The 24,246-nt window shown below is 44.9% G+C and overlaps 4 protein-coding genes across 4 annotated transcripts; 1 reads left to right on the forward strand and 3 right to left on the reverse strand.

Moving 5' to 3' along the window:
- Nucleotides 1-12,359: 12,359 nt before the first annotated feature.
- On the forward strand, nt 12,360-13,982 carry LOC124660980 (50S ribosomal protein L34, chloroplastic-like). The gene is made up of 2 exons (XM_047198835.1): nt 12,360-12,597; nt 13,558-13,982. Exons 1-2 carry the CDS (start codon nt 12,360-12,362, stop codon nt 13,809-13,811), a joined length of 492 nt encoding a protein of 163 aa, XP_047054791.1. The 3' UTR covers nt 13,812-13,982.
- A 387-nt stretch (nt 13,983-14,369) lies between these two features.
- LOC124662904 (cytochrome P450 94B3-like) lies at nt 14,370-15,902 on the reverse strand. The gene has a single exon (XM_047200685.1). It carries the CDS (start codon nt 15,900-15,902, stop codon nt 14,370-14,372), a length of 1,533 nt encoding a protein of 510 aa, XP_047056641.1.
- Nucleotides 15,903-17,467: 1,565 nt separating this feature from the next.
- Nucleotides 17,468-19,003, reverse strand: LOC124662905 (cytochrome P450 94A1-like). Its single transcript, XM_047200686.1, has one exon. It carries the CDS (start codon nt 19,001-19,003, stop codon nt 17,468-17,470), a length of 1,536 nt encoding a protein of 511 aa, XP_047056642.1.
- A 1,915-nt stretch (nt 19,004-20,918) lies between these two features.
- Nucleotides 20,919-22,442, reverse strand: LOC124662906 (cytochrome P450 94B3-like). Its single transcript, XM_047200687.1, has one exon. It carries the CDS (start codon nt 22,440-22,442, stop codon nt 20,919-20,921), a length of 1,524 nt encoding a protein of 507 aa, XP_047056643.1.
- Nucleotides 22,443-24,246: the final 1,804 nt, after the last annotated feature.

Below are 24,246 nucleotides of genomic sequence, written 5' to 3' on the forward strand. Positions count from 1 at the left end.
GTTTACTAAAATCACTACTCGCTGTTTCCGTTACTTCCGTCGTTATTTTACTACGCTATCTACTATAAAATTGTTACTACTGATAAACTCTTGCGAGCAAGTCTGTTTCTAGGTGCAGCTGAATTGACAACTCCGCTGTTAAGGCTTTCAAGTATTCTTTGTCTCCCCTTGTGTCGAATCAATAAATTGGGTAATACTTCCCTCGAAGACTGTTGCGATCCCCTATACTTATGGGTCATCACATAGCAGTAGCTAGATGGTTGTCTTCTCCTCATTGTGCTTCATTGTTGGATCTTGTGAGCTGCCTAACATGATCAAGATCATCTATCTGTAATGTTATATGTTGTGTTTGTCGGGATCCGATGGATAGAGAATACCATGTTATATTAATTATCAAGTTATTACATATGTGTTGTTTATGATCTTGCATGCTCTCCGTTATTAGTAGAGGCTCTGGCCAAGTTTTTGCTCTTAACTCCAAGAGGGAGTATTTATGCTCGATAGTGGGTTCATGCCTCGCATTGACACCCGGGACAGATGACGTGAAAGTTCTAAGGTTGTGTTGTGCTGTTGCCACTAGGGATAAAACATTGATGCTATGTCCGAGGATGTAGTTATTGATTACATTACGCACCATACTTAATGCAATTGTCTGTTGCTTTGCAACTTAATACTCGGAGGGGGTTCGGACGATAACCCGAAGGTGGACTTTTTAGGCATAGATGCAGCTTGGATGGCGGTCTATGTACTTTGTCGTAATGCCCAATTAAATCTCACAATACTTATCATGACATGTATGTGCATTGTTATGCCCTCTCTATTTGTCAATTGCCCGACAGTAATTTGTTCACCCAACATGCTTTTATCTTATGGGAGAGACACCTCTAGTGAACTGTGGACCCCGGTCCATTCTTTAATACTCGAAATACAAATCTGCTGCAATACTTGTTTTACTCGTTTTCTCTGCAAACAATCATCTTCCACACAATACGGTTAATCCTTTGTTACAGCAAGCCGGTGAGATTGACAACCTCACTCGTTTCGTTGGGGCAAAGTACTTTGGATTGTGTTGTGCAGGTTCCACGTTGGCGCCGGAATCCCCGGTGTTGCGCCGCACTACATCCCGCTGCCATCAACCTTCAACGTGCTTCTTGGCTCCTCCTGGTTCGATAAACCTTGGTTTCTTTCCGAGGGAAAACTTGCTGCTGTGCGCATCATACCTTCCTCTTGGGGTTCCCAACGAACGTGTGAAATACACGCCATCAAGCATATTTTCCGGCGCCGTTGCCGGGGAGATCAAGACACGCCTGCAAGGGGAGTCTCCACTTCTCAATCTCTTTACTTTGTTTTTGTCTTGCTTTATTTTATTTACTACTTTGTTCGCTGCATTATATCAAAACACAAAAAAATTAGTTGCTAGTTTTACTTTATTTATTGTCTTGCACTCTATATCAAAAACACAAAAAAATTAGTTTACTTGCATTTACTTTATCTAGTTTGTTTTATTTACTATTGCTAAAATGGCCACCCCTGGAAATACTAAGTTGTGTGACTTCACTAGCACAAATAATAATGATTTCTTATGCACACCTATTGCTCCACCTGCTACTACAGCAGAATTCTTTGAAATTAAACCTGCTTTACTGAATCTTGTTATGCGAGAGCAATTTTCCGGTGTTAGTTCCGATGATGCTGCTGCCCATCTCAATAATTTTGTTGAATTGTGTGAAATGCAAAAGTATAAAGATGTAGATGGTGACATTATAAAATTAAAATTGTTTCCTTTCTCATTAAGAGGAAGAGCTAAAGATTGGTTGCTATCTCTGCCTAAGAATAGTATTGATTCATGGACTAAATGCAAGGATGCTTTAATTGGTAGATATTATCCCCCTGCTAAAATTATATCTTTGAGGAGTAGCATAATGAATTTTAAACAATTGGATAATGAACATGTTGCTCAAGCTTGGGAAAGAATGAAATCTTTGGTTAAAAATTGCCCAACCCATGGACTCGACTACTTGGATGATCATCCAAACCTTCTATGCAGGATTAAATTTTTCTTCGCGGAATTTATTGGATTCAGCTGCTGGAGGTACCTTTATGTCCATCACTCTTGGTGAAGCAACAAAGCTCCTTGATAATATGATGATTAATTACTCTGAATGGCACACGGAAAGAGCTCCACAAGGTAAGAAGGTAAATTCGTTGAAGAATCCTCTTCCTTGAATGATAAGGTTGATGCTATTATGTCTATGCTTGTGAATGATAGGACTAATGTTGATCCTAATAATGTTCCGTTAGCTTCATTGGTTACCCAAGAAGAACATGTTGATGTGAACTTCATTAAAAATAATAATTTCAACAACAATGCTTATCTGAACAATTCTAGTAATAACTATAGGCCATATCCTTATAATAATGGTAACGGTTATGCTAATTCTTATGGGAATTCTTACAACAATAATAGGAATACACCCCCTGGACTTGAAGCTATGCTTAAAGAATTTATTAGTACACAAACTGCCTTTAACAAATCTGTTGAGGAAAAGCTCAATAAAATTGATATTCTTGCTTCTAAGGTTGATAGTCTTGCCTCTGATGTTGATCTTTTGAAATCGAAAGTTATGCCTAATAATGATATTGAAAATAAAATTGTTACTACAGCAAATGCCATCCAAGTTAGAATTAATGAGAATATAAGATTAATGGCTGAACTGCGTGCTAGGTGGGATAGAGAAGAAAATGAAAAACTAGCTAAAGAGAAAAATGTAGCTAAAGTTTGGACTATTACCACCACTAGCAATGCTAATGATTCACATGTTGCTGCACCTCCTACTATCAATGGTAAAATAATTGGTTGGCAATGCTTCTACTCCTAGTGCAAAGCGCGCAAAATTACCTGAAACTGCTAAAACTGCGAAACTGCTTGTGATAAAAGCTGCTGAAATTTTTTCCAACCTTGGGGATGATAATCCCATTGCTTTAAATTGTAATGATTTAGATTTTGATGATTGCCACATCTCTGAAGTTATAAAGTTCTTACAAAAACTTGCTAAAAGTCCTAATGCTAGTGCTATAAATTTGGCTTTCACAAAACATATTACAAATGCTCTCATAAAAGCTAGAGAAGAGAAACTAAAACTTGAAACTTCTATTCCTAGAAAGCTAGAGGATGGTTGGGAGCCCATCATTAAAATGAGGGTCAAAGATTTTGATTGTAATGCTTTATGTGATCTTGGTGCAAGTATTTCAGTTATGCCTAAGAAAGTCTATGATATGCTTGACTTGCCACCATTGAAAAACTGTTATCTGGATGTTAATCTCGTCGATAATGCTAAAAAGAAACCTTTGGGGAAAGTTGATAATGTTCATATGATGGTTAACAATAACCTTGTCCCCATTGATTTTGTTGTCTTGGATATTGAATGCAATGCATCTTGCCCCATTATATTGGGAAGACCTTTTCTTCGAACCGTTGGTGCTACTATTGATATGAAGGAAGGTAATATTAAATATCAGTTTCCTCTCAAGAAAGGTATAGAACACTTCCCTAGAAAGAGAATGAAGTTACCTTATGATTCTATTATTAGAACAAATTATGATGTTGATGCTTCATCTCTTGATGTTACTTGATATACACTTTCGCGCCTAGCTGAAAGGCGTTAAAGAAAAGCGCTTATGGGAGACAACCCATGTTTTTACTACAGTATTTTTGTTTTATATTTGAGTCTTGGAAGTTGTTTACTACTGTAGCAACCTCTCCTTATCTTAGTTTTATGTTTTGTTGTGCCAAGTAAAGTCTTTGATAGTAAAGTAAGTACTAGATTTGGATTACTGCGCAGTTCCAGATTTCTTTGCTGTCACGAATCTGGGTCTACCTCCCTGTAGGTAGCTCAGAAAATTAAGCCAATTTACGTGCATGATCCTCAGATATGTACGCAACTTTAATTCAATTTGGGCATTTTTATTTGAGCAAGTCTGGTGGCCTAATAAAATCCATCTTTACGGACTGTTCTGTTTTGACAGATTCTGCCTTTTGTTTCGCATTGCCTCTTTTGCTATGTTGGATGAATTTCTTTGATCCATTAATATCCAGTAGCTTTATGCAATGTTCAGAAGTGTTAAGAATGATTGTGTCACCTCTGAACATGTGAATTTTTATTATGCACTAACCCTCTAATGAGTTGTTTCGAGTTTGGTGTGGAGGAAGTTTTCAAGGATCAAGAGAGGAGTATGATACAATATGATCAAGGAGAGTGAAAGCTCTAAGCTTGGGGATGCCCCGGTGGTTCACCCCTGCATATTTTAAGAAGACTCAAGCGTCTAAGCTTGGGGATGCCCAAGGCATCCCCTTCTTCATCGACAACATTATCAGGTTCCTCCCCTGAAACTATATTTTTATTCCGTCACATCTTATGCACTTTGCTTGGAGCGTCGGTTTGTTTTTGTTTTTTGTTTTGTTTGAATAAAATGGATCCTAGCATTCACTTTGTGGGAGAGAGACACTCTCCGCTGTAGCATATGGACAAATATGTCCTTAGGCTCTACTCATAGTATTCATGGCGAAGTTTCTTCTTCGTTAATTTGTTATATGGTTGGAATTGGAAAATACTACATGTAGTAATTCTAAAATGTCTTGGATAATGTGATACTTGGCAATTGTTGTGCTCATGTTTAAGCTCTTGCATCATATACGTTGCACCCATTAATGAAGAAACACTTAGAGCTTGCTAATTTGGTTTGCATATTTGGTTTCTCTAGAGTCTAGATAACATCTAGTATTGAGTTTTGAACAACAAGGAAGACGGTGTAGAATCTTATAATGTTTACAATATGTCTTTTATGTGAGTTTTGCTGTACCGTTCATCCTTGTGTTTGTTTCAAATAACCTTGCTAGCCTAAACCTTGTATCGAGAGGGAATACGTCTCATGCATCCCAAATCCTTGAGCCAACCACTATGCCATTTGTGTCCACCATACCTACCTACTACATGGTATTTATCCGCCATTCCAAAGTAAATTGCTTGAGTGCTACCTTTAAAATTCCATCATTCACCTTTGCAATATATAGCTCATGGGACAAATAGCTTAAAAACTATTGTGGTATTGAATATGTACTTATGCACTTTATCTCTTATTAAGTTGCTTGTTGTGCGATAACCATGTTTCGGGGACGCCATCAACTATTCTTTGTTGAATATCATGTGAGTTGCTATGCATGTCCGTCTTGTCCGAAGTAAGAGAGATCTACCACGTTAATGGTTGGAGCATGCATATTGTTAGAGAAGAACATTGGGCCGCTAACTAAAGCCATGATTCATGGTGGAAGTTTCAGTTTTGGACATATATCCTCAATCTCATATGAGAATAATAATTGTTGCCACATGCTTATGCATTAAAGAGGAGTCCATTATCTGTTGTCCATGTTGTCCCGGTATGGATGTCTAAGTTGAGAATAATCAAAAGCGAGAAATCCAAAATGCGAGCTTTCTCCTTAGACCTTTGTACAGGCGGCATGGAGGTACCCCATTGTGACACTTGGTTAAAACATGTGCATTGCAAAGATCCGGTAGTCCAAGCTAATTAGGACAAGGTGCGGGCACTATTAGTATACTATGCATGAGGCTTGCAACTTGTAAGATATAATTTTCATAACTCATATGCTTTATTACTACCGTTGACAAAATTGTTTCATGTTTTCAAAATAAAAGCTCTAGCAAAAATATAGCAATCGATGCTTTCCTCTTTGAAGGACCATTCTTTTTACTTTTATGTTGAGTCAGTTCACCTATCTCTCTCCACCTCAAGAAGCAAACACTTGTGTGAACTGTGCATTAATTCCTACATACTTGCATATTGCACTTGTTATATTACTCTATGTTGACAATTATCCATGAGATATACATGTTACAAGTTGAAAGCAACCACTGAAACTTAATGTTCCTTTGTGTTGCTTCAATACCTTTACTTTGATTTATTGCTTTATGAGTTAACTCTTATGCAAGACTTATTGATGCTTGTCTTGAAGTACTATTCATGAAAAGTCTTTGCTTTATGATTCACTTGTTTACTCATGTCATTACCATTGTTTTGATCGCTGCATCCACTACATATGTTTACAAATAGTATGATCAAGATTATGATGGCATGTCACTTCAGAAATTATCTTTGTTATCGTTTTACCTCGCTCGGGACGAGCAGTAACTAAGCTTGGGGATGCTGATACGTCTCCGACGTATCGATAATTTCTTATGATCCATGCCATATTATTGATGATACCTACATGTTTTATGCACACTTTATGTCATATTCGTGCATTTTCTGGAACTAACCTATTAACAAGATGTCGAAGAGCCAGTTGCTGTTTTCTGCTGTTTTATGTTTCAGAAATCCTAGTAACGAAATATTCTCGGATTTGGACGAAATCAAGACCCAGGGTCCTATTTTGCCACGAAGCTTCCGGAAGACCGAAGAGGAGTCGAAGTGGGGCCACGAGGGGCCGCCACCATAGGGCGGCGTGGCCCAGGTCTTGGCCGCGCCGACCTGTGGTGTGGGGCCCCCGTGTGGCCGCCCACGTTGCCCTTCCGCCTACTTAAAGCCTCCGTCGCGAAACCCCTGATGCGAAAAACCACGATACGGAAAACCTTATCGAGACGCCGCGCCGCCAATCCCATCTCGGGGATTCTGGAGATCTCCTCCGGCACCCTACCGGAGAGGGGATTCATCTCCCGGAGGACTCTACACCGCCATGGTCGCCTCCGGAGTGATGAGTGAGTAGTTCACCCCTGGACTATGGGTCCATAGCAGTAGCTAGATGGTTGTCTTCTCCTCATTGTGCTTCATTGTTGGATCTTGTGAGCTGCCTAACATGATCAAGATCATCTATCCGTAATGCTATATGTTGTGTTTGTCGGGATCCGATGGATAGAGAATACCATGTTATGTTAATTATCAAGTTATTACATATGTGTTGTTTATGATCTTGCATGCTCTCCGTTATTAGTAGAGGCTCTGGCCAAGTTTTTGCTCTTAACTCCAAGAGGGAGTATTTATGCTCGATAGTGGGTTCATGCCCGCATTGACACCTGGGACGAGTGACGGAAAGTTCTAAGGTTGTGTTGTCTTGTTGCCACTAGGGATAAAACATTGATGCTATGTCCGAGGATGTAGTTATTGATTACATTACGCACCATACTTAATGCAATTGTCTCGTTGCTTTGCAACTTAATACTCGGAGGGGTTCGGACGATAACCCGAAGGTGGACTTTTTAGGCATAGATGCAGTTGGATGGCGGTCTATGTACTTTGTCGTAATGCCCAATTAAATCTCACAATACTTATCATGACATGTATGTGCATTGTTATGCCCTCTCTATTTGTCAATTGCCCGACTGTAATTTGTTCACCCAACATGCTTTTATCTTATGGGAGAGACACCTCTAGTGAACTCGTGGACCCCGGTCCATTCTTTAATACTGAAATACAAATCTGTCGCAATACTTGTTTTACTCGTTTTCTCTGCAAACAATCATCTTCCACACAATACGGTTAATCCTTTGTTACAGCAAGCCGGTGAGATTGACAACCTCACTGTTTCGTTGGGGCAAAGTACTTTGGATTGTGTTGTGCAGGTTCCACGTTGGCGCCGGAATCCCTGGTGTTGCGCCGCACTACATCCCGCCGCCATCAACCTTCAACGTGCTTCTTGGCTCCTCCTCGGTTCGATAAACCTTGGTTTCTTTCTCGAGGGAAAACTTGTCGCTGTGCGCATCATACCTTCCTCTTGGGGTTCCCAACGAACGTGTGAAATACACGCCATCACTCGTGCGCATCATACCTTCCTCTTGGGGTTCCCAACGAACGTGTGAAATACACGCCATCAGAACTCTACCAAATTGCTCCCCAATTTTTGTGAAGGATTATACTCCTTGTGGGTCTTAGCTTCGCAATTCTATTGGGTAGGTGTGTTGACCTTAGAAAAACAGCCGACTTGCGTGTGTGCGTGCGTTCGTATCTTTGATTGCTCCGCCTCCCCCCCACATGTTTGTCGTGTTCATCACCGTGTCCATCACTACCACCTCGTGAATCCATGTGATCGGGCCAACCCCTGTGGTTAACCCACATCATATGGTATCAACATTCAGCAGCCCTAGGTTGCCACGGTCACCCCCATATCGCCCAAAAAAATTCTTGATTTTTTTTTCTTTCGAAAATACCAGAAAATATCCCCAATTTTCCTTGGACAAATCTCTTAATTTGTTGAGTTTTTAGTGCTTTTGATCTGATAGAAACTTGTCCCTGGTGTTGATCTAACTTTATTTGCATTACTTTAGCCTAATATTACCTATTCCACATGGATTTGAGGTTCCAAGAGCTAGATTTCTGCGAAACTTGAAGAACAAGCTAGATCGCCAGATCCAGAACCAATCCATAATTCTTGAGCAAATTCTAGATTGATCGGAATTCCAAGTCAACCCGGATCCATTATGAGTTCTACGAATGTCACCATATACCTCACTTGCGTTTGGCATTTAACTTCTTTGTGTTTGACCTTTCGTATTGGTGTTCTAACAAGCTTCGGCAAACTCTTGGACATCAACGACTACACCGCGAAACTCAAGCGATCCATTTGACACCACGAAAACTCCGCAAGTTCAACATCACCTTCACCTAACATCAAATAGGTATAACTTGCCATTCAACATGTAACCCATATATTTCTTTTATTCATCTATTTTACTGAGAGCGATTTTTTGAGTGTTGCGAACCATTGCACTTCTTATCCTAACCGTGAGGGTGTGAGTGTGTGTTGAGCAAAGTTCGGAAGCAACCTCGGCGAGAAAACAATAGCAAAAGAGAGTGACATACTTACATATAGAGAAAAGAAAGGACAATAGAAAAATACAAAAGAAAGAAAAGAGTGTGTGGGCCACTTATACAAAAGAGTACCAAAGCTTCTAAGAAAAAAAGAGAAAAGGGAATTATAGTATTTAGTGCAACTTCAATTTTTGCTACCAAGCCACGTTATATCTTGTGTTAGCACGCATGGCCGGGACCATGGGAGTGCGGCCCGTATGGCCACACATGACCCATAATTTTGAGGGCCCCTCAATTTTTGTATAGATATACAAGTTCTAACCGATTTTTTTTGAAGACCTTGCAGTACTAGGGTGAGGACCGTGGCCTCATCGGGAAAAGGGTCGGTTTTTGCCGGGGCCTTTTCCGGCCATATATGTCTTACTTGGACATGATCGAACATACCATCGGTGATCGACCATTATCTATTAGGAGGCCCCATATTCCTGATAAGAAACATCCACGCGATAGTCTAAAAACATAGCATCAACGCTAGAGCTTGATCGACATGAGGTGTCCGTTCATCTTCTAGCAGAGAAGCCGACGGTTACACCCCGTTCTTCTTCTCGCTGATTGTGGTTATCAACCAATCTCCAAAACTGAATCAATGGAACAAATCCATCAATTCAACCCATGCTAGGTACATTCATCCATCATCCTTGTTTTTTCTCTCTAGGTGTAGTTCAACCCCGATCAATTTTGGTCCTCACCTCCTCGGTTAATACTTCAATTTACTGATAATGCATTATCCGCTTAATTGTGTTTTATTTATGTTTTTTGTTACTAGTGTTTGAAGAATCGAAATCACGATCATCATGGGAAAGCATCAATCTGGCTCCCAAAAGCGTAAGAGAAAATAAAAGAGTAAATAATTAATTATGAGGATATTGAAGATTTCATTTCAAAGAACCCTACAAAAAGTATGTTCAAATAAACATTGTGCAATATATAGTTAAATATGTATGATCCATAATTTATCCAATTGCTCCGTAAGATATTATGACATATACATTATATAATTTTCGGATTTCTAGTGAAATAGAGTCCCATTTTAGAGTTTCGCCTTTGTCCTCAGATTTTGCAGGCACAACCATGTTAGCATGACATCGAGCTTTAGACTTCTTTATGACAATTTTGGTTACTAGCTAGCTCATTATTCTTGGTCGTGCTAACCCCATTTATCTTTTTGTGTGTGTTGTTTTGTTTTCGTAAATTCGATGACCACTTTTGACACGTTAGTTTTGATTCTTACCCACTTTTGACAATTTTTTTTTCATTTGGCTGTCCACACTCATACATAACACCATGTAGTCTTAAACTTTTGCGTGTGCTTTTGTGTGTGTGAAAATGGTTGTTTCTTCGAATTAATACACGCATCCAATTTTGTTGCAAGTTTTGACCTACCAGATAAGTTTCTAACCTCCCACAACATAGTTCTAATTTTTGTTGCATAAGCATGTCTAATGGCAAGAGAAATTAAGATAACACCTTCAACATTGGTTAGCCACTCGAGCCGTCAAGAGAAACTTTGACCGTCTTGAAGCGATGATGGATAACACCTTCAACCCCTATGAAGAACAAATTCAAGTGAAAATAAGAGATGTGAATAGCCAAGTCCAAGACATCAAGCAAAGCATGGATATATAAGAAGGACGAATGGCAAGAATTGAGCAAACATTTGTAAACTTGGGCAAGAACCAAAACCATCACTCAATATCTTCAAGGCCCTTCGTACTCACAACTCAAGGCCTCGAGATATCTCTCCCTCAGAACACAACTCCAACAAATACCCACGTCATGATAATGTGGATGATCAAACTCGTCAACGCTAAGCTCAAGAAGTGGACAAGAACGTCTTCGCCTTGAACAAGTTCATCTTCAACAAAAGAAAGAACCACATCATGAACAAGAATGCCAAAATCAAGCAAATATGGCACATGCTAGAATGAAACGCCACAATGAAGAGCAACAACATCAAGAAAATCATGGACACCAAATTATCAATGTTGAAGCTCCAAAGATGATGAAGCAAGAAGAAATGACAATGAAAATAGGTGCCACAACCCCTTCAATCATCGAGCTCGTCGAGAATTGGAAGGTGAACCAAGTTAGTCAAGTCATGGCAATGGTGATGACCGCCATAGAAGAAACTGAGAACATGATGACAATCCTCATGGCCGCCATCGCCGAGCATCAAGCGAAGCTAGTGTGATACCTCATCCTCGACGGAAAAATGTAGAACACAGTCATGGAAGACCTCCTCCTCCTCCACCAAGTATAGAAAACAATAGAGATGCTCAAGAGCCATCACCAAACAACCGTCGGAATGAGGATGCAAATAAAAAACTCCACCTCACCACCATAATGAGGATCAATGTGAAGCAATAACCCATTCTCTACGTAACAACCGTGATGATGAAGAAATCTTTGGGAAGCTCAAGTTTACAATGCCCAAATTCTAGGGAGAAGAAGACCCCAAAGCTTACCTATCATGGGTCCTCAAGGTTGACAAAATCTTCGGCATCCACAACTACTCAAATTCAAAGAAGCTGGCTACGGCATCACTTAATTCGAAGACTATGCAAATGTGTGGTGGGAAGAAGTACATGCAAAATGTGATCAAGACCTCCTAGATCTCATTGCATACCCACTTTGTTCCCTCCCACCACAAGCGTGGCCTCTTCAACAAGTCACTAAATTGACCCGAAGCTTCAAGTTCGTTGAAGAATACTACAAGAAAATGCACATGCCCATGATGAGATCCAATGTTTAAGAGAAATATGAGCACACAATGTCAAGGTTCCTTTGTGGATTGAATGCCCCCGTCAAGAGAATAGTGGAATTCTTACCATATACAAGCATGATATAATTGTTCTATTAAGCAACAAAGGCCGAGCGCCAAGTGAGATACTTCGCCCTAAAACCTCCTTGACTTCTAAACTCATTCTATAAAATAGATCTTAGATGCAGGATTACTAAGATATTTTTATGGGATATTGTGAAGACCTTGTCCCACAAGAACAGAGAAAGCTCTTTATTTGTCTTTGCTTGTTCTTAGCTCAGTAGGACATGTAAAACTTTTACATAGCTGCAAGCGACCTTCTCGTTCTACAATTTTCTATTCCGCTTATTTCCAATCTCCGCTGGCATGTTTCAAATTTCAATTCCAACATGACTCCCCTCATTGGTGTCAATGCTCATTAAGTCTTCAAGAGTGAAGTTTGATATGCTATCCTACCAAGGTTCACCCCGTATATAGACCTTGTCCCAATTCACTTTTTTTTAAAGGGTTCCAATTCACATTCCTATGCTAGTATGCTACCCCATATTCCAAATATAAGATTAACGGGCTGTACAGGCTGGAGTTAACGAGCGGGCCAACGGATGTGCTCAACTAAACGTTAGCTACCCGAAACAGAGGCCCAATCAAACATCTCAGCCAGTAATGGATAAAGGCGTCGAGTGTGAGAGGCTAGCCCGCACTCTGACTGACTGCACAAAAAATGGCGCTTGCCCTGGCCTCTCCAATGGCGTCCCTCTCCCACCACTCCGGGAGGATCTCGGCGATGTCTATCGGCGGCGGTCTCCGCCCTTGCAAGGCGGCCCCTATGGGTGCCTCCGCCTCCCCGTTTCTCCGGAGCTCATTCGTCTCTTCCACCTCCACCTCCTCCGCATCCACCTCGTCGCTCTCGGCTGTGGTCTCGGCATCGCTAGCCTTCACGTCCGCCTCATCGTTCGCCGGTGAGAGAAACTCTTCCTTATGTGTTTGATTTCTCGGTATTGTTGGGCTAGTTCTGTTCGGTGAGGGTTGAGGGGAAAATTACGCAAACAGGTTTATCCCTCATTTTGTCTAAAAAATCCTAAATCCCATCACTGTGGTACCTGTTGCCTGTTGGTTGATTGACATGGCGCGATAAGATCAATAATGTCTGGGATGTATAATGGACCCTTTATTTATTACGTAGCTCCAAGCGGACAAGTTGTGCACACGATTTTCAACTTATAGACCCAATTTGTATTTTCGTGTCCAAACATGACAGTTGCAATGTTCAGTTTCAAAGAATTAGTTTGAGTGGGTACAAATTTTCAAAATTGGGAAAATGACCATTGCTGAAGGTTTAGTTTTTCCCTGCGTGCCCTACAATTTCCAGTGTCAGTGCATCTGAATTCCAGAGCCTAAAGCCTGAATATACAGACACCGCAAAATCTCACAAACAAGTATAACTGAAAATCATGTTTTCTTAACAAGAACTCAAGTTTTAGGAAGTAACTTGACGCAACTAGTCAATGCATCTGAAATTTGAGGTCTTGAAGCTATAATCAGGTAGACATTGAAAAATCTCACAAAACATTTAGATATAACTGTAGTTCATGTTTTCTTAGCTAGGACTCAAGTTTGAGGAACTCCTCATGGCCGAACAATTGACTGATATAATGAAATGGATTTTCCAAAAGAGGTAAACAATGAACGGACAACCTCAACAATGTAGATTCAGAAACACAAACAATCTTTTTTGATTCGTTAGTACATTTATCCAATAATCAATTGTACTTACTGCAATGACCAGGAGACCTCATGCGTGCTCACGAAAAAGGGTTTGATGTGTCAAATACTAGTGTAGGTGACCTAATACTGACTTCGGTATTCTGATATTTTTTTTGCGAGATTGTATTCTGATATTTTTACACTATCTATGTCAGGTTCATCTTTGGGGATTGAGTTCAGCTACAACAGATTAACAACACGAAGACCTCGTGGCCTGCAGATTAGAGCTGGAAAGGCTGCCCTCTGCCTGACCAAGAGGTCAAGATCTAGGAAGTCACTTGCCCGTGTGCATGGTTTCCGAAGGCGTATGCGGACTACCGCTGGAAGAAAGGTCCTGAAGCGTAGACGTGACAGAGGAAGGAAGATTCTCTGCACAAAAACAAACTCACCCACTGGGACAAAGTTTTGAGTTCTCTGCACTTTGAGGCGCTCTGTAGGCAAGCTGTAAGTTTTACTCCTTTTTTGCATCCCATGTTCTCAGCCATGCATGTTCATCTGTAACAGCAGTTGCTGAACATCCTTTCCCTGTTGTTTCCGTTGATACCTTGATATCTGAAATACATTTCACATGTGCAGTTTATCCCCTCTGGTTGTGGCGGTCTTTAATATTATATTGTTGTGTGAGAATGAGATCATATTTTCTTTTTCGCTAAATTCTGTAACTTTGTAGGACCCGAATGCTATATAACAACCAAGCATTTTCGTGCGGTGTTAGTGCATACCTACATCTTAATAGTTTTGGAAACACTTGCATCTTTGGAGGAGCACTTAAAGTAGTAGTTGGAATATATTCATCACCTTTTCTGTCCTCTTTTAGGACCTCCTTGTTTTTTGTTGTGTTATCTAGTGAATTTATAGACTACCTGAATCTGGTGCGTCAAAACTAGCTAGAACCATAAAATCTAGGACTAAAACCAGAAGGCAGGATAGAGGAACAATTTGTAGGGAAATGGAACATGCTAGCTGTTTAGTAATCCCTCTTCTTCACTTGCATCGGCAAGCCACCTTCCATTCGCAACGTCAGCGAAAACACAAGGCCCGGCCGCCTGTCGCCACCAATGTGCTGGAATCTGAACCTCTCGAGTACGCATGCAACGATGGACTTCATTTGTATGTAGGCCATCTCCTTGCCGAGGCACATCCTTGGGCCAGCGTGGAAGATAGTGTACTTGAACGGGCTCACCGGCCGAAATGCACCCTCCTCGTCGAGCCAACGCTCTGGCCTAAACTCCGCGCAGTCCTTGCCCCATATCTCCTCTAACCGCGCCATGGCGTACGAGCTGTAGGAGACCTGCCAACCTTTTCCCACGAATGTGCCATCTGGCAGGATGTCATCGTGCTGGCAGCAGCGGGAGTCCATGGCCACGGGCGGGTATAGCCGCATGGATTCTGTGATCGCAGCATGGAGGTATTGCATCTTGCCCAGCTCGTCGAAACTGAACGCCGCATCCTCGCTCCCACTGGATGCCCGCGCGGTGCAGATATCATGCACGATCTTATCCTCCACCTCGTGCCGACCAGATATCATCCAGAAGAACCAAGTGAGTGCCGAGGAGGTCGTGTCTCGCCCAGCTACGATGAAGTTGGTGACCACGTCACGGAGGCTCTCTTCACTGTGCTCTCCGCTCGAAGCAAAGTGCGACAGGAAGTCATCTTCGCGCGCCAGCCCGGCTGCTCCCTTCTCCCTGCGCTCATGGACAATCCTGTCCACATAGCCATGGATCGTTGCGAGCGCCTTGCGCATACGCCTCTCTGGCTCCATGTTGAGTAGCTTCTTGACCCGCCATGCCCAATTGACCGGTGATATCAACCGGGCCATGACGATGCTCTGTGCGTCATCTAAGGCACGCATGAACTTTGCAGGCCCGTTCACCCCAAGGCCCTCCTCGGTGAGGCACGCCGGGTCCTCGTTGAAGGCGACACGGCAGATGTTGTCGAACGTGAAGCGCTCTAGAACATCCTGCACATCGAGTGTCCGGCCGTCTTGCTCTGCCTGGGAGAGCAGCGGCAGCAGCCGCTCGACGACTTCAAACCGGACGGTGCTGACCACGAAGTTTCTCAGCGAGCGTTTGCTAAACTCGTAGCTGGCAGCTTTGCGCTGAGAAATCCACTGGTCGCCGTCTGAGTTGAAGATGCCGTGACCCAGCAAGTCTTCAATGACAGAAAACACGAACTCACCCTTGGGGTAGTTCTGGAAGTTGCTCTTCACAATGTATTCCACATTGGCTGGATTAGCAGTGATGGCGCCGGCATTAAGGCCGAGGCCCTTGAAGTTGAAAACCATGGTGTGTGTGGGGCAACGAGCGATAACACCAGCCGACCACTCGAGGAGGTGGTGCTGGTTCTTGATGAAGTGTGGGAGTGTGCCGACGATGGGATAAACCTTGAGCCCGTCGGCGCGAGGTTGCTTCCTGGTGATGCGGCATAAGCAAAGGAAGCAGAGTAGAGGTAGGAGCAGAAGGAGGAGCTTGGGTAGGGCCAACGTCATGGAGAGCTCCATGGTGATCTGAGATCTCAGGCTTGCCAAGTCCGAACTATAGGAGTGAGTTGGGTGCTTGGCAGTTAGCAAGGCAAGCGGGATTCTCAAGTAGAGTTGTTGCGTCTTTGATGTTATATAACCACTTTTCTCTTTGATTTATCTGGTATAGTTATTCATGCCCATACTTAGTCTCCGGTAGGAAGTTGAGCTCTGTCAGTGCTTTGGCTTCACCAAGTTTAGACTTGAGAGCACTTGCAGATCAGGAATGGTTGTGGCCATGCGAGTAGTTTGAGCGACTGCAAAATCTAGCAGTGCTCAAAGTTCCGTCTTTGGTTTTTGCCATATGACAGGCATGTCCATGGGAAGTCAATATGATTCCTGGCAACTAATCAAACTACATTTGCAAGTGAACCATCAGTCCAGAAAATCACTTGAACACAACTGAACCATGAATAAACACTAGTAAAACCAACACAAATTAATAGTTCCTACTGAAAGAAAACAAGCTTATATACTCTTGAATACTTTATGCTGCTTCAGTCGCATAGGGTTGATATGCTATCTGATTCATCCAAGTGCAACAAAAGGATTTGGCATTTTAAAGCTATGCCTGAGGCATGACTTTGTAATTTTATATAAGTACTACATAGTATGGTTCAATTGATACTCCAAACGGGTAGGTCAAGGCATGCTACACCCTAGCACTTTATGCATGAATTCGGCAATCATTTTTGTTATTACTAGTTAATGCAAGTGAACCATAGTAAAATTAGTTTATATAGCCATTCCACTCCAGTTGGGTTAGTACTTTTATGCAAAATGAAGAGCTGAAATACAATTGTTCCAATCTGTGTTTGCATACAAGCCCGGAATTGCTCCATACAGATTCCTCTTTTGGTGCTACGTAACAAAGTTTTTCTCCAGCATCCGCACGAGGAACTCATGAGTCATGACAATTTAGCTAGTTTGGGTGTACGTGTGGTACACTGCAACCAGCAGTCACGCTATTGCAATGATAGGCTGAATGTCTGATGCTCTTCTGTTGAGTGCTATTCTGAACCCACACCGATTTCACATGTGGCGTGACATCTTCTCCCAGTAGCTAGCTTTGCTTCTCTACTACTGGTACTGCTTCCATTGGGAACACAAGTTCATCAGCAATCCAATGATCAAAACCAGGTAGTACCCCTGAAGACAGTTGAAGAAACAAAGATAACCGATAAGAAGTGCCTGTTCCCTTTCCCTCCCAATTGGCGTAGCGTATCAAACTCGGTACGCCATTTGAACAAGGCAAAGCCATTTGTTCGTACCTTTCCAGTAAGTGATGTATCGATCTGCATACCTTCAGAACATTGCATCAAGTAGTTGTCCAATAATTGAAGATTTATTTGCTGAACCAAGCAAAAACACTACAGAAGTGGAGTACAGAGCAACTGTGGGCAGGTCAGTGACATCACGAGACCAGGATGTGCCGTGCTGCTGAACCTCTACAACACGCACGCCACTATGGACTTCATCTGAGAATTAAAACCACAAAGCATTAAGAGTGGAGCAGCCCTGTAGGCAAAGGAAACATGCCTAGCGGTTTAGTGCCCCCTCTTCTTCACTTGCATCGGCAAGCCGCCCTCCATCCGTAAAGTCACCGAGAATACAAGCCCTGGCCGCCCCTCGCCTCCGACGAATTGGAAGCTGAACCTCTCCAACACGCACGCGACAATGGACTTCATTTGTATGTAAGCCATCTCCTTGCCGAGGCACATCCTTGGCCCGGCGTGGAAAATGGGGTACTTGAACGAGCTCTCTGGCCGGAACACACCCTCCTCGTCCAGCCAGCGCTCCGGTCGGTACTCCATGCAGTCGTTGCCCCATATCTCCTCTAACCGTGCCATTGCGTAAGCACTGTAGGAGACCTGCCAACCTTTGCCCACAAATGTTCCGTCAGGCAGGATGTCGTCGTGCTGGCAGCAACGTGAGTCTATGGCTACGGGTGGGTATAGCCGCATAGACTCGGTGATTGCCGCGTGCAGGTAATGCATCTCGCGCAGCTCGTCGAAGCTGAATGCCGCATCCGTGCTCCTGCTGGATGCCCGCACTGTGCATACCTCGCGCACGATCTTGTCCTCCACCTCATGTTGGTTTGACAACAGCCAGAAGAACCAAGTGAGCGCCGAGGAGGTCGTGTCCCGTCCAGCAAGGATGAAGTTGGTGACCACATCACGGAGGCTCTCGTCGCTGTGCTCGCCGCTGGAGATAAAGCGCGATAGGAAGTCATCCTTGCGTGCCAATCCAGCTTCTCCCCTTTCTCTGCGCTCACGGATAATCCTGTTGACGTAGCCGTGGATTGTCGCAACCGCCTCACTCATCCTCCTCTCTGGCTCTATGTTGAGTAGCTTCTTGATCCGCCATGCCCATTTGATAGGCGACATGAACCGGGCCATGACGATGATCTGCGCATCGTTTAGGGCGTGCATGAACTCTGCACGCCCATTCGCCCCCAAGCCCACCTCGGTGAGGCACGCCGGGTCTTCATCGAAGGCGATGCAGCAGATGTTGTCGAACGCGAAGCGCTCGAGAACGTCCTGCACGTCCAGCGTCTGGCCATCTAGCTCTGCCCGGGAGAGCAGTGGCAGCAACCGCTCCACAGCTTCAAACCGAACAGTGCTGACCACGAAGTTTCTCAGCGACCGCTTGTTGAACTCATAGCTGGAGGCCTTGCGCTGCCAAAGCCACTGGTCACCATCGGAGTTGAAGATGCCGTGGCCAAGGAAGTCAGCCATAACAGACACCACAAACTCACCCTTGGGGTAGTTTTGAAAGTTCGTCTTCGCGATGTACTCCACATTGGCCGGGTTTGCTGTGATGGCGCCGGCCATGAGACCAATGGCTTGGAAGTTGAAGAACATGGTGTGCGTAGGGCAACGACTGACAACCTCGGCCGACCACTCGATGAGGCGGTCCTGGTTCTTGACGAAGTGCGGAAGGGTGCCGATGATGGGGTAGGCCTTGAGGCCGTCGGAGCTTGCCTGCTTCCTGGTTTCACGACGGAAGAAGAGCAAGCAGAGTAGAGGTAGGAGCAGGAGGAGTATGGGGACGGCCGAGGTCAACGAAAGCTCCATGGCCATCGAGATCTCAGCTTGATAAGTGCAAACTGTAGGAGTGAGTTGAGCGGTTGGCTGTTAGCACAGGAAGTGCGGATTCTCGAGAAGAGTTGTTGCATCTAGATGCTGTATAACCATTGTCTCTTTGATTAATCTTGTCTAGCTATTGCTGTCGGTACTTAATTAAATCTCTTGTTGGAATTAGATCTGGAACGAGTACTTCGAATCTGTAACCAGTAACTTCAGTAATTGAGAGCACTTCTAGACCAAGATTTGATTGTGCTTAATTCGAAAAAAAGATTGATTATGCTTATGAGATTAGTGTAAGCGAATGTGAAACCAGGCAATTCTTAAAGTCCTCTCCTGGGTCCCTGCCACATGATAGGGCATTTCTCTACGGGAAAGTACAAGTTCAGGTGATTCCTGGCAACTAACTGGACTATATATGCAACTGAACCATCACCTGAATCATAACCAATTAAGCAGAAAATTCAGTTGAACACAACTGAACCAACAAATACTAGTGAATTACAATGTTTACAAAAACACAAACTATAATCTGATGGTTATATTCAATTGATCTTGAATGGTTAATGCTGCCTCAATTGGTTGATGGTAGTACCTGATTTTTTATTAGAAAATATGCTACCTAATTCATTCATCTGCAACTAAAATATTGGCTTTTGAAAGAGCTATATACACATGAATTATGTAATTTATATAAGTACATGAATTTATAAATTTATATTTATGATTAATCTATTAAAGTTATTGCTTCCGATACTTGATCTTTGGTGGGAAGTTGAGCTGGATTCATAGGCGGAGGGAGATTCGTACATGGGTGTACAATTGTATACCCGTTATTTTTGTCAACGATTTGTATATCTATGTCCAATTCACATTTAAAGCAATATACATCAAATAAATTAGGAGATATATGAGTAAAACTGCGATTTTTAGTGTACTTTGTACACCCAATGTTCATGCATTGGCTCCGCCACTTGCTGGATGAGTACCCTGACTCCAGTAAGTTTTTTTTTTTTTGGCAAGTATCGACTTTAGTAACTTGAGAGCACTTGTAGATGAAGGACAATTGTGCTTATGAGATTAGTGTCACGGATGCGAGATGCAATGTTAAATATTCTGTAAAGAAAAGGTTCTCTCCTTGCTATGTTCCACATAATAAGCATGCCTACATAGGACAGCTAAGTTGATTCCCGCCAGCTAACCGAACTATAGATGCAACTAAACATCACTCTAAAGCATAACCAAACAAATCACTGAACACAAAAAGTAACCCCTCTGTCCGGAATTACCCTACATTCTGGGTTTATTCAAAGTCAAACTTTCTAAACTTTGAGTAAGCGTATTAACATCTACAATTCAAATATTATTCAAATTATTATTAAATATATTTTCGTATTATTAAACCTTCACGGCGATTTCACGTACGGCGTGGAGTAGCTAGCTTTGCTTCTGTACTACTCAGACTGCTTGTCCATGGAACACAGTTCATCAGCAAGCTAATGATTAAAACTAGGTAGCAGCCCACAAGACCGTTGAAGAAACAAAGAGGATTAACTGATAAGAAGTGGCTGTTCCCTTTCCCTCCCAATTGGCGTAGCGTATCAAACTCGGTAGGCCATTTGAACAAGACACAGCCATTTGTTCCTACCTTTCCAGTAACTGGTGTATCGATCTGCAAAACTTCAGAACATTGCAACAAGTAGCTGTCCTATAATTGGAGCTTTATTTCCTGAACCAAGCGAGAACACGGAGTACAGAGCAATTGTGAGCAGGTCAGCGGCATCACGAGAGCAGGATGTCCCTTGCTGCTGCCGACGTGCCGGAAGCTGAGCGCATGCCACGATGTATTTCATCTGAGAACTAAAACCACAAAGCATTAAGAGAGTAGCAACCTGTAGTCAAAGGAAGCGGTTTAGTGCCCTCTCTTCTTCACTTGCATCGGCAAGCCGCCCTCCATCCGTAAGGTCACCGAGAGCACAAGCCCTGGCCGCCCCTCGCCTCCAACGAACTGGAAGCTGAACCTCTCCAACACGCATGCGACGATGGACTTCATCTGTATGTAGGCCATCTCCTTGCCGAGGCACATCCTCGGCCCAGCGTGGAAGATGGGGTACTTGAACGAGCTCTCTGGCCGGAACACGCCCTCGTCGTCCAGCCACCGCTCCGGTTGGTACTCCGCGCAGTCGCTGCCCCATATCTCCTCTAACCGTGCCATGGCGTAAGAACTGTAGTAGATCTTCCAACCTTTGCCCACAAATGTGCCGTCAGGCAGGACGTCGTCGTGCTGGCACCAACGCGATTCTATGGGCACGGGTGGGTATAGCCGCATAGACTCCGTGATTGCCGCGTGCAGGTAGTGCATCTCACGCAGCTCGTCGAAGCTGAATGTCGCATCCTTGCTCCCGCTGGATGCCCGCAATGCGGATATCTCGTGCACGATCTTGTCCTCCACACCGGGATGGCCGGACAACATCCACAAGAACCAAGTGAGCGCCGATGAGGTCGTGTCCCGCCCGGCTAGGATGAAGTTGGTGACCGCATCACGAAGGCTCTCGTCGCTGTGCTCGCCTCTTGAGACAAAGCGCGACATGAAGTCATCCTTGTGCGCCAACCTGGCTTCTCCCCTCTCGCTACGTTCACGGACAATCTTGTTGACGTAGCTGTGGATCGTGGCTAGCGCCTCGCTCATCCGCCTCTCTGGCTCCATGTTGAGTAGTTTCTTGATCCGCCATGCCCATTTGACAGGCGACACGAGCCGATCCATGATGATGATCTGCGCGTCGTTGAAGGCATGCATGAACTCTGCATGCCCACTCGATCCCAAGCCCTCCTCGGTGAGGCACGCCGGGTCCTCGCCGAAGGCTATGCAGCAGATGTTGTCGAATGCGAAGCGCTCGAGAACATCCTGCACGTCTAGCGTCAGGCCATCTAGCTCTGCCCGGGAGAGCAGCGGCAGCAACCGCTCCAACACTTCAAACCGGACAGTGCTGACCACGAAGCTTCTCAGCGAGCGCTTGCTGAACTCGTAGCTGGAGGCCTTGCGCTGCCAAAGCCACTGGTCGCCGTCCGAGTTGAAGATGCCGTGGCCGAGGAAGTCTTCCATAGCAGACACCACAGACTCACCCTTGGGGTAGTTACGAAAGTTGGTCTTGGCGATGTACTCCACATTGGCCGGGTTTGCAGTGATGGCGCCAGCCATGAGACCGATGCCTTTGAAGTTGAAGAACATGGTGTGAGTGGGGCAACGGCTGATAACGCCGGCCGACCACTCGATGAGGCGGTCCTGGTTCTTGACGAAGTGCGGAAGGGTGCCAATGATGGGGTAGGCCTTGAGGCCGTCGGCGCTAGTCTGCTTCCTGGTTTCTCGACGTGACCAGAGTAGAGGCAGGAGAAGGAGGAGGAGCATGGCGACGGCCAAGGTCATCGAGAGCTCCATGGTTATCAAGATCTCAGGGTTGGCAAGTGCAAACTATATTTTTTTTTCGAGCTCAAGTGCAAACTATAGGAGGAGTACTACAGTATTATAAATAAAATGAAAATGCCCAGGCTTGCGATCTCGATCGCCGGGTATGGCCCAGGATTAGTTATTGGGCTGAGCAGATAAGATAAGGTATGCCCAGTTGCCCACGTCCTTGATTTTTAATATGGTTTAGCTATTACTGTCGGCACTGCAGCAGGCCGAGAGGACTGGGTGTTCACGCTATCTTAGAGCATCTCCAATAGACGCGCTAAAAGCCCCGCGCGGTAAAAAAACCGCCGGTTTGCCCTGTGTGGGTGCTGCCGCGCTGCTCCAGCGGAGGTGGGAAAAAGGCGCGCGCGCTAAAATTTTTGCCGCCCCGCGCTTTCGCGCTATCCCGCGCGGGAAACTTGCCGCGTGCGCTGCCGCGCGCGCTATAACACGCCACGCGCGAACGCGTCCAACTGCCACTTCCTCCACGCGTCTGTCTCCCTCCTCGCCTCTCTCCCTCCCGCGCCGCTCCACCTCCGGCCGCTCCGCCTCCGACCGCGCCGCCTCCGCGAGATGCCTCCGCGCCGCCGCCCCTCCTGCGGCTACCACGGTGTCCGGCGCGGGCCGAGCGGCCGGTTCGACGCGGAAATCCGCTCCGGCGAGGAGCGGATCCGCCTCGGCACGTTCGACACCTGCGCACGAGGCGGCGCGGGCGTACGACGCCGGTCGCCCCGGCGGCTCGGCCGCTCCCGGCGGACGATGAACTTCCACGACGTCTTTACGCGGGAGCAAGCGGAGATGCCGGCGCCGCCGCCGCCGATGATCACGCGCGAACAGCGGCCGCCGACATCGGGAGGCCGGAGCGGCGCCTCCTCATCGCCGAGCGCGACGAGGCGCTGCGCCTCGAATGGGCGCGCCGCTTCCCCGAGGACGTCGCCGCCACGGAGGCCTTCTACGGACGCCACGCGCAGAAGGAGGAGGAGAAGGCGGCGATGAAAGCGAAGAAAAAGGCGAGCCGCGAGAAGCGCCACGCCGAGTCCGCGGCGAGGAAGAAGGCGAGGGCCGAGGCGGCGGCGAGGAGGAAGGAGGAGAAGAAGAACGGCGCAGGGCCGTCGACCATCGTCCTCTCCTCCTCCTCCTCCTCCTCCTCCTTCCAGTGGACTACGACGTCGACGCCGGTGTCGGACACGACACTGAGCAGCTCCGACTTCGACTGGGAGTCCGACGACCAGTCAGAGGAGTAGTTTATTAGTATTTTTGTTTAAATGTCGCATTGTATCGCGCACTTTTAAAATATATTCGTATTTTCGATCATATTTGCATAGTTTGTTTGATGAATTTTAAAAAAAAAATGGTCGGATTAGCAGTTTGTGACGCGCGCGCGCTGCAAAATAGAGCCTCTGCCGGAGGTGCATTTTTCGCACACCAACGCGCGCTGCAAAATACAGTCTCTGCCGGAGGCAAATTCGCTATGCCGCGCGCCAACGGTATACAGCGCGCCCAATCGCCGGTATAGCGCGCCGCGATATAGCGCGTCTGTTGGAGATGCTCTTAGCTATTTGTTTTTTCTTATTGCTGACAGAATTGGTCCTATTACGATGCAACATTGCTTTCGAGAGAGGAACAATGTGGTGCATAAGCTAGCTAGGGTTTGCCTTTTCTTTTTACAAAAAAATCACCGATCTGTTCATAATATATAACAACGTACTAATAATTTTAAAAGTAATACGTAAATTACAACCAGATCATTGGACCACCTAGCAACAACTAAAGCATCTGAGCGAGCCAAAGA

The sequence above is a fragment of the Lolium rigidum genome, chromosome 6, assembly GCF_022539505.1.
Source record: "Lolium rigidum isolate FL_2022 chromosome 6, APGP_CSIRO_Lrig_0.1, whole genome shotgun sequence".
NCBI classification, from domain to species: domain Eukaryota; kingdom Viridiplantae; phylum Streptophyta; class Magnoliopsida; order Poales; family Poaceae; genus Lolium; species Lolium rigidum.